This window comes from Panthera leo, chromosome E3 (genome assembly GCF_018350215.1).
Source record: "Panthera leo isolate Ple1 chromosome E3, P.leo_Ple1_pat1.1, whole genome shotgun sequence".
In the NCBI taxonomy this organism is placed as follows: Eukaryota; Metazoa; Chordata; class Mammalia; order Carnivora; family Felidae; genus Panthera; species Panthera leo.
Genome location: NC_056694.1, coordinates 25,934,933 through 25,949,370, shown reverse-complemented (window position 1 = coordinate 25,949,370; position 14,438 = coordinate 25,934,933). Strand labels below are relative to the sequence as shown.

The 14,438-nt window shown below is 42.4% G+C and overlaps 1 protein-coding gene across 6 annotated transcripts in view; it reads left to right on the top strand.

Annotated features, from left to right (window-relative positions):
• Nucleotides 1–30: 30 nt before the first annotated feature.
• The window catches only part of IQCK (IQ motif containing K), a 123,857-nt gene continuing 109,449 nt past the window's right edge, over nt 31–14,438 (top strand). For 4 of the 6 annotated variants that reach the window (XM_042921123.1, XM_042921119.1, XM_042921122.1 and 1 more), the window contains exons 1-4: nt 43–253; nt 8,347–8,411; nt 9,763–9,892; nt 11,339–11,436. In XM_042921123.1, the coding sequence (XP_042777057.1) occupies nt 67–253; nt 8,347–8,411; nt 9,763–9,892; nt 11,339–11,436 (480 nt within the window). In that variant the 5' untranslated portion in view covers nt 43–66. Of the gene's footprint in view, nt 254–8,346; nt 8,412–9,762; nt 9,893–11,338; nt 11,437–14,438 lie in introns of all 6 variants that reach the window. The other 2 variants (XM_042921124.1, XM_042921121.1) reach the window with 2 other exon arrangements.

The window sequence follows — 14,438 nt, the reverse complement described above, 5'->3', positions numbered from 1 at the left end:
CGTGAATTCTGGGTCCTTCCGGGTCGCAGCCCTGCTGGGAGGGCGGTTGCCTTGGAAACCGTGGCCATGGCGGCCCCGGGGCGGGTGAGTAGTCGCACCGGTCCTCGCGAGGAACCGGCTGGCTCTACAGAGTTGTCGGATGCTACCCGGACGCCAGTGCCCACCGTGTCCCCCGTATCCCCCGAGCTACCCGTCTCGCCCGGACAGGGTGCGGAGCCGCTGGGCAAGAACCTGTGGGAGCAGATCTGCGAGGGTAGGCAGTCCGGGCCGGCAGAGAGGGGCGGGACTCGTCAGGCTGGGGCCGCGTTTTCTGGGCGCTTACTTTGAATGGCTTTCTAGCAGCCGCGCCGCAGGCCCGCCGGGCTTTCCATTTCACGCATGGGGAAACTGAGGCACCGAGAGGTTTGTCCGAGATTACGCAGCACAGTCTCCAACCTTGATCCGTAGTCAGATTAAAGGCAGGGAAGACAGGGGAAAGCGGAACAAGGGGACCCCGTGGTGGGGACTGTTGCTCTCAAACCTCATTTAACGAATAGGAAAGAATCTTGGGGCGGAGAAGGCGAGCTCGATTAAAACGTAGGTTCCCAGCCCCTGCCCCCAGATCTCTTAATCAGATGCAGGAAATCTGTGCTTGTAACGAGCATCCTAAGTAATTCTGATGTAGTCTGTAGCCCACAGGTTGGGTAAGCGTGGTCTATACAGACTTGGGTTTTAATCCTTCTCCCATTTCTAATCTTCCTTAAAATCCTCAAATAGAGGTTAGCCCAACTTCTTTTGTGGCCCTACACATAGGCTTGGTCATGAGGCCTTACAATACTCTTCACATGTTGAGCAAGTTACTGCCCTCTCTGTAAAATGAGCATAATGATGACACCTATTTTATGGTATTAGGAGCGTTGCAGCTAAACAGTCCTAGAAAGTGCTTAGCAAACTGCCCGATTTCCAACAAGAGCTCATTGTTAGCTCTTGAAAAAATAATATTGGGTGGGTCTTTTTCTCCTGTAGGTTGTAAGCTCCTCAAGGTCAAGAACTCAAGATTTTTCATTCCTGTGGCTACTGTCACTACCTCAGCTGTGTGAAACAGCATTGCCCAGTAGAACTTTTCAATATGGTGGCCCTACTGATTCATCATGTTGTACACCTGAAACTAATTTAATGTTATATATGAGTTACATCTCAATAAAAAAAATATGTGGTAGCTACTAACATGGTTACTGAGCACTTGAAATGTAGTTAGTGTAACTTTAGTACTCAGTTTTTTTATTTTAAGTTTAACAAAGTTAGATAGCCACTTGTGGCTAGTGGCTACTATATTGGACAGTGCAAGCCAGTAAATGTTGAATGGAAAAAAGAGTGCATGCATCAGTATATGGGATCAGATAGAAGGAGAGAGAGCAAGGAGGTGAAACAAGTGGAAAAATACAGAGGAGAAAGAGAATAGTTAGTGGACACAGTTGATCGATACCTCAGCAGCTGTCTGTTTCACCTGAATCCAGTGTTTGAATTCCTTCTCCAGCATTACATTATATTTAGAAAAATCTATTTCATCTTGAATGTCCTCCTTATAATTTTTTTTTTTAACGTTTATTTATTTTTGAGACAGAGACAGAGCATGAATGCGGGAGGGTCAGAGAGAGAGGGAGACACAGAATCGGAAGCAGGCTCCAGGCTCTGAGCTGTCAGCACAGAGCCCGACGCAGGGCTCGAACTCACGGACCATGAGATCATGACCTGAGCCGAAGTCGGACGCTTAACCGACCAAGCCACCCAGGCGCCCCAGTCCTCCTTATAATTTGATCCTTTGATCCTTGCCCCCTTGGTGCCATGGCCCAAGTTGATCTCACTCTACCATAAAGAATCCACTCTTATTTGAAGGTAGTTGTGGCTCTCTTTTCCCCAGGAAAGTGAAAGATATTTTGACTTCTCCAAACCAAACAGCTCTTCATAATACAGTTTATTAGTCGTATGTTGTTAGGGAAACTGCTTACCTACCTCACAGGGCTGTTGTGAAGACTGAATAAGAAAATGTATGTGAAGATGCTTAGCACAGTGTCTGGCATTTAGAAAGTGCTCAATAAATGTTTGTTGTTGTTAACAAAGAAACATGGTTTGCACTGTGTTTTAGAATCATGGGATTTATTTTGGTCAAACAGCCCTGTAGGGAGAAAGCAAAGACAAAAGGTTTTGGTGCTCTCTAAAAAGCAAGTGAACTGATGCCGCTCACAAAGTGACAGAGTTACATCCAAAAGTTAATGAGGTCTGGTGTGCCTGGGTGGCTCAGTTGGTTAAGCGTCCAGCTTTGGCTCAGGTCACGATCTCACAGTTCATGAGTTTGAACCCCACGCTGGGCTCTATGCTGACAGCTCAGAACCTGGAGCTTCTTTCAGATTCGTTGTCTCCCTCTCTCTCTGCCCCTCTTCTGCTCGTGCTCTGTCTCTATCTCAAAAGTAAATTAAAAAAAAAATTTTTTTTGAAGAAGTTAATGAGGTCAAAGGTGGTGAATTATATACTCAGGTGCTGTGATGATTATTACAACCCAGGTGAATAAACCCAATTTCTTAAACATTCTAACATGCAATTTTCTATAAGAGATAGTAAGATTTAGTGTCTCACGACAAACATGAAAAACAGACTTTGTGGTAATTCTATGTTTGAGGTTAAGTATTACATTCTATTAGTATATCTCCATTTAAAAAGCAAATTATTGGGGCACCTGGGTGGCTCTGTCAGTTAAGCATTTGACTTCGGCTTAGGTCATGATCTTGCAGTTTGTGAGTTTGAGCCCTGCGTTGGGCTCTGTGCTGATAGCTAGAGCCTGGAACCTGCTTCCGATTCTGTGTGTGTGTCTCTCTCTCTGCCCCTCCTCTGCTCACACTCTGTCTCTCCTTCAAAAATAAACAAACGTTAAAAAAAATTTTTAAGCTAATTATCACAGCAATCAGACCCGTCAGAAACTCAGTTTCAAGAAAATGAAATACAGAACAGGTAAATATCTGACTTAAGACTGTCCTATGCTGCTGCTGCTGCTGTGTGTGTGTGTGTGTGTGTGTGTATATAAGTTGACAACTTACTTGTAAATGTTCTTTAATTTTCTGTCTCATCTTAACAGTGACGACTACCTCTGACCTTTGTATTCTCAAAGGCACTTGTATTATTGATAAATAAAGTTCCTTCACTGCCAAGACTTCTAGTTAAATCTTACTTGTGACATGATTTTTAACTATAGTTTTAAGGAAGACTGAGTCAAAGTATCGCGAGTTTCCCATCTTCTATTTTGATATTGCTGTTACTACTCTCATCAGCATCCTCATTGCCATTGGTTCATCACTCCAAACCCTCTCTGGCCTCAATCCTTAAAGCTATTGTAAAATCGAGTTCCTCCATCCCAACTCCCGGATACCGGTATGGACCAGCTCTGAATGCCTGCTTGTAACCCTAGCGCAGCAGCTGCGTACAGCTGGAGAAAAATGACACCAAGAGGCTCTCACAGTGCCTGTCAATCAACAGCCCCCATCTGCTAGTCCCAAGTTTCTACTGCCCTCCTCAAACATTGTGTGATACCACTTAGTAAATGTAGGAGGCATTCACTGAGAATAGTAAGGCAATCAGAAGCAGGAAGGGGATCCTCCAACTTCCATATTACCAATAAACATAATTGCATCTGCATGCATGGAAGAAGTGTTTACCCTGCTATTCACAGCTCCGCCTACATCTGTGCTTTGGTACCATCCTCTTGCAATCCCAGGATCCTGCTCTGTCACCCCCTCTCCTCCTACATCTAACTTCTTTACTGGCTTTTGCTTGCAAACATCCTTTAGTCTGTCATCTTAAGGAAAAACTTCTCCCTTAGCCCCTATTATGTTCTAGCCCTTGTCTTCCCATTTTCTTCTCTCATCCAAGCTTCTGGAAAGAAGACACTGCCCTTGTTCATACCACTTTCATTCCTATTCTCTTAACCCAGCGCAGACTAGCTCCTACTTATGTCATGGTTCCAATGAAATTATTCTCATATATTGTCAACATATCTACCCATGTTGGGAACTGTTTTAAATGCTGGGCCAGTAATGACTCTAGGCACTATTCTAGACACCAACAACTTTCCATCTCAATGAGTGTTACCATCATTCACTCAGCTACCCAGTCCAGAAATCAGAGATTCATCTTAACATGCTTCCCATTTGCTTTCCATGATCCCCAGTCCCTACAAATTCTACCTGCTTAACATTTGTAACCCCCATCTCCTCATCCTTGATTCTCATGGCGCTGCTTTAGATCAGGCCCTTACCACTTGCTATTTGGATTGCTGCTGTAGCTTTTTATTTGCAGAAGGCCACCGTCCAGACCATCTTCCACAGGAATGTCTTTAAAATTCAAATCTGATTACGTTATGCCATGACCTGCAATGATTTTCATAGCTTTCATGATAAACAAACTCTTTACCTTAATACCTAAGCCCTTTAATAATCTTTTGTTTGTTTGTTTGTTTGTTTCATCACCTACCATTTGTTCAAGTCATCCTAATGGCAACATTTATTGAGCTGCTTTTTATGTGCCAGGCACTGTGCTAGATGCTTTTCCTCTCATTTAAACCTCACAAGAACTCAGGGTTTTGCCTGTTGTACATACGAGGAAACTGAAGCAGATAGAGTTTAGGAAACTTGCCTGAAGCAAGTGGCAGAACCAGGCTTGAACTCCGATGTGTGTGTCACTCAAGTCCAAACCCTTAGGCAACATACAGCATGCTTCAAAGTGTAGACTGGGAGCACCTGCATCAAATCTAGATTACTTATTAAAATGCAGATTCCTGTGCTCTGTACTGGACCTAATGAGGTGGGACTTCTTGGGGGTAAGTTCCCAAGCTCTCCATTTTAAATAAGCTCTCCAAGTGAGGTACAAAGCACAGTACTACTGTCCTGTCCTGTGTATTTTTAGCCACAAGAAATTATTCCTGGGCACCTGGGTGGCTCAGTCGGTTAAGCATCCAACTCTTGGTTTCTGCTCAGGTCATGATCTCACAGTTTTGTGAGTTCAAGCCCCGCATCTATCTCTGCTAACACCTCAGGGCCTGGAGCCTGCTTCAGATTCTGTGTCTTTGTCTCTCTCTGCCCCTCCCCGGCTCATGCTCTCTCACGTGCATGTGCATGTTCTTTTTCTCTCTCTCTCAAAAATAAACATTAAAAATGTTTTGGGGGCACCTGGGTGACTAGTCAGTTGAGCATCTGACTCATGGTTTGTGAGCCCAATCCCCATATCAGGCTTCATGCTGATAGCTCAGAGCCTGCTTGGTATTCTCTCTCCCTGTCTCTATGCCCCTCCCCTGCTTGCTCTGTCTCTCTCTCTCTCTCTCAAAGTAAATAAATAAACACACAAAAATATTTTTAATTAAAAATTATTTCAAAAAATAAATTGAGTCAAACCATGGTGAATCAAGTTGTTTTAATGAGTTCAATACTCTTTACAAACTTAATCAAATTTATACAAACTCGTGGCTTTCAGTGGAAAAAAGCATCAGTCTGTAATCAATTATATATTTTAAATTGAAATCACAAGGCAAAAGTGACAAGTTCTCAAATATGCCAGATTCTCTTAAATATTACAGACTTGAAATCACAAACACATCAGATTGTCCTGAAGATAATGTATTTTCCCATGCTTCTACATAATCATTTCAACTGTTTATCTTTTGTGGTTGTATGATGAAAAAATCTGCATTTTTTCCATCAACTTTAAGTGAATTCCTAAGAAGTCTTCTTAGAAAAAATCTAAATAGAAAAAATAAAAATAAATGACAATGAAATGCAGATAAAAGCAAAATATCATTTTAAATATAGGATTGGTAATAACCCAGAGAAACAGAGAGTCTTACTATTAGGAGTATAAATTGTTGTAAACTTTTTGTAGGAACATTTGGCATTTGGGCCCAAATTTTAAATTATTTTTTTTCTTTAACAGAACAATTCCACTTCTAAGAATTAATCCTACAAAAATATCTCCCTTCCAATTTATGATGTATATATAATGATGCTCATGGCAGCATTGTTTGTAATAATGAAGCGTTGTAAAAAACCTGAACACCCACTAAGAGTACACTGGTTAAATAATTGTGGCATATCCTGTATATAACAACGTTGAAAGGTGTCACACATTCAACATCTAGAATGGTTCCTGGCACATAGCGGGCCGTCAATAAATATGAACAAATTAATAGATAAAGGGTCAAAAGTAACTTGCTATACTCTTTATTTTGTTCATTCATTCATTCAGCAAGTATTCTTTGGGAATATGATACTGAGCATAAGCAGACCCAGACAATTTCCCTCACAAAATACATAGTCTATTAGAAGAGATAGTCATTAATTTTTACAAACTTCAAATAAGGATAAAGCTGATATAAATGAAGAAGAAAAAGGACTGTGCTATGAGGTTCTATACTTGGATGGTCTGACCTGGTGTAGGAGATCTAATGTAAATAAATGTATTTGCATATTATATACATATGTTAGTAAATACAGTGGTTATTATGGTTGTGATGGGATCAGATGTGACTTACACTCCCTACATAAGACAGGTCTGTATTCTTTGGAATTTTCTCACAATAGCATGTATTGCCTTTGTAATCAGAGTTCTAAATGTATATATCTTAAATCTAAATAAATAGTTTTCATACCATGTTCGTGTTTCTCAAACTGTTTGGGGAAGAAGAGTGAATTTACTTGCTTGAGAGGAAAAACAAAGTGGTAGAACCCGAGCTGTTACGGTAAGCAGAATTCTAAGATCCAAGGATTCCCACTCCCCAGTTGCACACACCTCCCAGTTATTCAATCCAACACAAATCTAGGCATTGCTGTCAAGAGATTTTCCAGATGTAATTACAGTTCGTCATCAGTTGACTTTAAATTAGGAAGATCATGGTAGGTGGGCTGGACCTAATCAGATGAGCCCTTAAAACAAGTCAAAGACATTAAAGCAGAAGAGACTCCTGCTCATCTCGAAGTAGCAACTAACCATGTGTGAACTGTCCGTGGCGAGAACTCGAAGGTGGTCTCTAGGAGCCGGGAGTCCCACCAACAAAAAGAAAATGGGGACGTTAGACCTACAACCACAAGAAACAGAACTGCCAACAACCAATGATCTTAGAAGAAGACCCAACCCTCAGATGACATCACAGCCGTGGCCAACACCTTGATTTCACCCTGATGAGACTAACCCATACCTGGACTGCTGACCCACAGGAACTGTGAAATAATAAATTTGTGTTGTTTTAAGTTGCTAAGTTTGTGGTAGTTTGTTACACAGCAGTAGAAAACTAATATAGCTAGTATTGGAAATCAAAATTGCTCCTGCAGCGTAACATACTCATCACAGCCTGATACCTAGGAGTTTTAAAAAAAAATTCAAGAGATGTTTTACTGACAAGTAACCAGGTGGTAGAAGAAAGCATGTGTCCAATTCAGTTATATTCCATCAATACCATCTTGCCCAGAAACTGTTTTTTCCTCCTCGCTACAAAGTGATTATGCATTTGCCTTTAAAACATTGACTTTTCCAGAAATATTTTTACCACTCTTTCTTTTAGGCATGTAACTAATGTAGCCCATGAGCATTTCTGCCCTAGACCCATTGAATCAGAATTTCTGGAGTTAGGCCCAGACTTTAGTATTTTCAAAAAGCTCCCCTTCCCAGTGATGCTAGTGTGCAGCCAGGATAGGAAACTACTGGAGTTTACAGCAGAGCTACCACTTGTGTGCACAAGTCAGCTGGTATCTTGTTAAAATGCAGGTTCAAATTCAGCAGATCTGGGGTGGGCTTGAGGTGTTGCAATTCTAACTTCCCAGGGATGCCCAGTGCTGCTCGTTCTTGAGTGTACTTTGAGGAGCAAGGTCTTTATGGGATTGTTCTTCCAAATGCATACCCCAACCGGGCCATCTTCATGTTCATCCTCATGACTGCAAAGGACAGCCCATCTCTCTGTCACTTCTATTCTGCCCTCCCCTCCCCTCTGTAGCTATCCGTGTCTTCCCTTAGCTTCCCTCCATTCTCTTCCTTCTTTCATTCCTGGTAGTTACCATAACTTGGGGGCAAAATCTAAAGTTGTACCCTCTCAGCAAAAGAACCTCAACCTCTTCCATAAAGCCTGACTCTGTCATGCAAGAGAACAGTCTTCTTTTACCCATTTTAAATAAGGTGGCTCACGATAATTACTAACCTGTAATAGCCAGTTGTTTTCATTTCTATACATCATCAAGGAAAATAAAATTTAAGAATGTTTTATTCAGAGGAAGGGAAATCGCACCGCAAACTGCAATGAAGTGTGGAATTGAGGATTTTTTTTTTCCCACTCTTTAGAGTATGAAGCTGAGCTGCCTCCCTTTCCAGAGGGATGTAAAGTCAAACCAGAAGGTATGATTACTGTGAGTATCACACAGGCCCCAACCCAAATAAAAGGTTCTTACGTGAGAACAATGCCAATGGCTGGCGAATGTCAGTGTCATGAGCTAGGGAGGTGGGAGAGGGAAGGCACTGGAGTTAAAACCAGAAATGGTGGCCAATACTAACTCTACTCCTAATGGTGTGACTTAAAGGGCATCATTCATATAATCTCTCTGAGCCTCAGTTTTCATATCTTTTAAATGGAACAGATGATCCTCGACTAATTCGTAGGACCTCTGTGGGGTTCAAATGAGATCCTGGATGAGAAAGGTCTTCACAAAGGAGTCAACACATGTCCGTGTTGGGGACAGCAGGTGATAGAGCACGTTTCCTAAGTATGCCAGCATGAGCAAAATAACGACTGTACTAAGAGGGCCAAGGACAAGGCAGCTAGGAAGGGGGGCCCTCAGGCAGTATACTTGGAGTAAAACAGGACTTAATGGAGTTTAAAATAAAAGAGCAAGGTTCTGAGACATTCAGCGACTTGAGCAGGGTCACAGAGATGGGACCAAACCTGAGTCTCTACACTTCTAGTACATTATCGCAGCTGCCACTATTAGAGATTCTTGTGTCTAAGAAATTTCCTGGTCTGTGATTGTTCCTTGTTCATAGCATCCTCTTCTCGCTTTAGGGATGCAATGCTTTCTCAAATTGCTCTGCAGATACCAACTACAGTTCTCTTCCCTAAATTGTATGTGCTTCTTCCAGAGTCAGTTCTTTGTGGGTCTTGATCTTTGTCTCGTGCTATTGATGTGTTTTATCTGTGTGGGAGAACTTGGATTATTTATTCAAAATTTAAAATGGAGGTCTGAGTGGATTTTTCTTTGGTGTGATTTTCCCTGCTATTGTGCATGTGGGTTTGTCTTCTGGATGAGTCTCTTCTACCAGTGGAAAAACTGCGAGCCCTTGGGGAGTGATTGTCTACTGGAAGACTTTTCTTCGGGGTTAGCAGGCAGGGAGCCTCCAAATCATTGAAGCCTTTTGGAGTTCTGATGGGACGAGGGACCCCCATCCTCCGGGGCAATTTCCTCTTGTGGATCGTGGGCTGCCATTCCTTCTCTTTCTTAATTTGATGACAGGCTTCACCCGTTTGTTTTAGAAATGCTTGCAAATCTTTCATCCTCTGGTTGTCCTCTTTTCTCTATGAGGGCTTTATTCCTTGATTGTCATTTTAGGTGTCTCAGAAGGGAGGAGGAACAGAGATTTGTGCTCATTATGCCCCTTGAACCTGAAGTTAATACAGAGTTTTATCCTTTGTTAGGTTATAAAGAAAATACAGTTATTTAAACAATTTTATGAATTGATTCCCTCCCCAATACCACCCGCCATCAGGTTTCACCATTGGAGGAAACGATTTTCCATGGCTTCAATACAGAGCACCTTTATTCAACTCCTCATTTGACCACGGACTCACATGTACCCTGTCCTCAAGTTAAGTTGGAAAAAATCCATCCAAAAACATGTAAGTAAGAAAGTAAAATATTGTCTTTTGTAATTTGGGGCTTGTAACATTGCAAAACCACAGGATGGGGATGGGGTGGACAGACCTCAAGGTGACCACATAAGTATGAAAGAATATGCTCTTGTTTTAATTTTAATTTCAATTTTAATTTTAATTTTTTTAACGTTTTTTTATTTTTGAGACAGAGAGAGACAGAGCATGAACAGGGGAGGGGCAGAGAGAGGGAGACACAATCTGAAACGGGCTCCAGGCTCTGAGCCTTCAGCACAGAGCCCGACGCGGGGCTCGAACTCACGGACCGTGAGATCATGACCTGAGCCGAAGTCGGACTCTTAACCGACTGAGCCACCCAGGCGCCCCTTAATTTTATTTTTTAATTTTTTTCAATGTTTATTTATTTTTAAGAGAGAGAGAGGCAGAGCATGAGTCGGGGAGGGGCAGAGAGAGGATGAGACACAGAATATGAAGCAGGCTTCTCTGAGCTGTCAGCACAGAGCCCAACATGGGACTCGAACCTACAAACTGTGAGATCATGACCTGAGCTGAAGTCTGACGTTCAACTGACTGAGCCACCCAGGCGCCCCTATTTTTTTTTAATGTTTTTTTATCTTTGAGAGAGAGAGAAAGTGAGTAGGGGAGGGGCAGAGAGAGAGAAGGACAGAAGATCTGAAGCAGGCTCTGCTGACAGCAGAGAGCCCAACGCAGGGCTCGAGCTCACAAACCGTAAGATCATGATCTCTCAGCTGAAGTCAGACACTTAACTGAATGAGCCATGCAGGCACCACTAATTTTTATTTTTAAGACAAATATCTTTTATCCCACTGATTTATCTTGAATGTTAAAATATAATAAAGACGATAACTAACAGCCAAGCATACTTTGATTTTACATTAAAATCAAAGAGAGGGAAATGTAAGAAGTGGAAGAAAATATCATGCTGCCCTGCATTGTGGCCTGGAGCCAGAGATCTAAACTTTCTCCATCTCCCTGGGCCCAGTTCCTCTGGCCCTCCCTCGTGCCAGACCTCTCCTATCGCTCTGTTCTGTTGTCTCTGCTGGTGTGCTTCGGGCCTTGACAACCACCACCACCATTACTATGGCCATAAGGCCCTAGACGTCGTACCCCCATCCTGTTCCTCTCTGGCCTCATCGCCACCACACTTGCCTTGCTTTCCCTCCAGCCACACTGGCCTCCTTACTGTCTGTGCCTGTGGCCCTGGCCCTGTGCAAGACCCCATCTCCATCCTTGGCCAGTCTGCAGAGGCTCAAAGATATTTTAAGTTTCTTCAAGAATACAGACCAACTCAGCAGTCTGGAGTAAAATGTAGCATTAAGGTCATGCTATTTCATGGATGGTATCTTTTTTTTTGGTTCAGAAGCAAACGTTTCTCCCAGATTCATTTGGGCCATTTGGGATTTTCAGTGGGATTTTTTTTGTTTGGTTTAGGTTCCCCCAAGGAATATTTGGAAACATTCATCTTTCCAGTTCTGCTTCCTGGAATGGCTAGCCTGCTTCACCAAGCAAAGAAAGAAAAATGTTTTGAGGTTAGTTGCTTTGTGGGGTTTCTTTATTTCTGAATGCTCAGTAATTTCTTTTTATCAGATGGTACCTCATTATCTCAGTACCGTCAAGTGGTTGTTCTCAAAACAATCCCTTTGGGAGGGAAGGCTGTGTTTTGGTCACTCACTCCACTCCAGCCGTGACATCTAGTTGTGCACACACACACGCACTGCCATCTGCTCCGGAGAGCTTTTCTACCTTCTTGGCCTCCCTGCCTGCCTTTCTCCTGGGTAATTGGCATCTACCAGGTCTGTCGGATCTTTCACTCCCTTTGACTGTGTTTGTGTGCAGATTAAAGCTCTCCTTAAGTTTTATCTGACTCTGGATTGGCCTTCCCACCTCTGGCCTCTCGCTACTCCACTTCGTGTCCAGCACCGTGCGTGTAGCTTGCTTCAGGAGAGGCTTGGCACATAGTGAGTGCTCCGTAAGCAGTAGTCATTGTCACACTGCAGCCAGTTATGTGTGTAAATGGAGTCCCAGTCCTGCACACCTTCCTGTAAACACCCTTATGGAGGCTCCCACTTTTCTACAGCTGACAGGATACTTTGGACGTGTGTGTTCCCTGCACAGTTTTGAATACTAGAATTGGGCATGGCCCACATGAAGAATATAAAATAGCCACAATATTTAATATTGACCAAGTACTTTGCTTAGTGCTTTACCATCCATGATTTCATGCATCCCTAGCAACAGCCTTGTGAGATTCCTATTAGTGCCGTCTGCATTTTGTAGATGAGGCAACAGGAGAATAAGGACATTTAGAATGATGATCAAGGATGAATGGCAGAGTTGGGATTCAAATCCAGGCTAAATGATTCAAAATGATACTTAATAGATTGGCAGTAACTACAGTGCAAACCCCAATCAGTTTGACACATCCCAGGATCTTGAGAGCATTCGCAGTTAATGGTTTAAACTGTTTGGTCGCCCTTCAGCACAGAGCCTCTCTCTGAGAAGTGGATACTGCCTGGATAGTGCTTTTATATACTGAGGAGACACCCATACCCCAGATAGTCCTAATTTCATCCCTCCCAAACAATGAGAGTTGGAGACTGTCCTCTAAATAGCTCTAGGAAACACTGATTTTTAAATCCATATCTGTTGTGTGAAGAACAGATTGTTACTTGCCACAGGTTATAAAATCTGAACTGCTTCCACTTCCTGCATTTGTTAATTTGCTCATTTGGCTTCTCCTGAGGACTTAATTTTTGTCCCCTATTCATAACTGACTTTCCCCTCCTCAATGTGGTGTTAACAGGTGCAAGGTGCAGCCATGTGGATTGGTAGTGAGGCCAGGGGCCAGAGAGCAGAGCCTTGGCCTGACCCTGCCATTGTCAGGTGGCTTTGTCTGTCTGGCCTCAGGTCCTGCTGCTAAATGAGGGAGACCACACAGTCTCGCAAGTCACATTTCAGGGATTTTTCTTTTTAATCTTGCTGTTGGCCAAAGTATATTAAGTGTGCTGTGCCTTTTATTAGATTGAACAAAGGGTGGATCACAATGATTAAACAATGAAATGAGCACAGTGGAATAACCTTTGTTTGAATATGTGTAAGGAGTATCTGCAAACAGATTAGGTCACCCAAATTAAGTTCTATTCAACAAATATTTGTTTAGCCCTACTATGTGCTGATTACGGGGCCAGACCCTAGGGAGGGACATAGAGAGGACCAGATATGGCCCTGTCCTCAAGAAAACCACAAATGAGCAGTAAAGCCTTCAGTAGCTGGAGTTTCTTTTTTCCCTACCCTTTGTTTCTGTTCTTATTTGAGCCTCTGAAATAAGAATGGACGTGGAGAAAAAACAAGAAGGGATCTAGGTGCTGTGAATGCACATCTAGACTTGGCACAGCTCTATTGAATCGTGCAGACTTTACTCTAATTTCTTCAGCTGTTATCCTTCTAATTTATACCCCTTCAGAGCACACAAAAATCAGCTAAAAGGGCAGTAATTAAGATTTTACATTGAGGGTTCTATATCTAATGTCTGTCCATAAATAGTTTTGTAATGAGGGGGCTAGAAACAGTTTCCAGCCTCTAAGCAATGATAAAATGCTTTTAAAGAATCAGAAAAATTTGTTTGTATTAGAGATTAATGAGGCATCCTCATGCCAACTCATATTTCATCTTCGACATCCTGCAGATGAGCTGCCTCTGGGACTAAGTGAAACTAGTCTAAACATCAAATGCTGCAGGGTGCTTGAATGGAGCATTAAAGTTTAAATGTTGTAATGAACGATCAGGGAATGTAGAAAATGTGAGTTCTTAAAACTGTTAGCTTGCGAAAATTGATCAACTTTAAAGGCAGCCAGACACACTGGAGTCCAAAATCCTGCTCAGCCACTTCCTTGCAGTGGGAAACCTAGGGGATCTGTGAGCCTCAGTTTCCTCCCTGCCTGCCCTCAGGCTCTTCCCAGAAGCTCAAGTAACTTGAGTGCTACAAATATGCAAGATGGGTGAATTACCATTAACTTCTTTCATTTCCTGACTTGGAATTTGTTAATTAAATGTGATTCCCTCTTTTTTCACCCCCTGGTCATGTAGCCTTTTGTGGGTTATTTTTGAAGCCTTGAAAATTACATCAGCATTTGTCAGACCCAAATGGAGCTCCTCTTATCCAGATCTGCACAACAGATTTGCATTTTCTCAATTCAGCTGTTCCTCACATCCTGTCAGTGGGAATAGATGCTAAACTGAATGATAACCAGCCTCCAGCCAAAATTACATAACTGAAGCATTCTTATCTGTCACCCACAACTGAACTTGCATCCAAATGACTCTTAAACAGCAGCGTAATTCATTGTTTATTGGAGCCATTCAAATTATATCTTGAAACAGTGTTCATATTAGGTCGCTCAAGAAATAATTGCTGATTTGTATTTTGCCCTTAAAATGCTGGCTTATAGTTATGTTCCCTCGCTTTCATTATTTTCCGTTTTGTTCTATGATGTAGCTCCAGCAGTGCCTGGTACGTGGTAGGGACTCACTA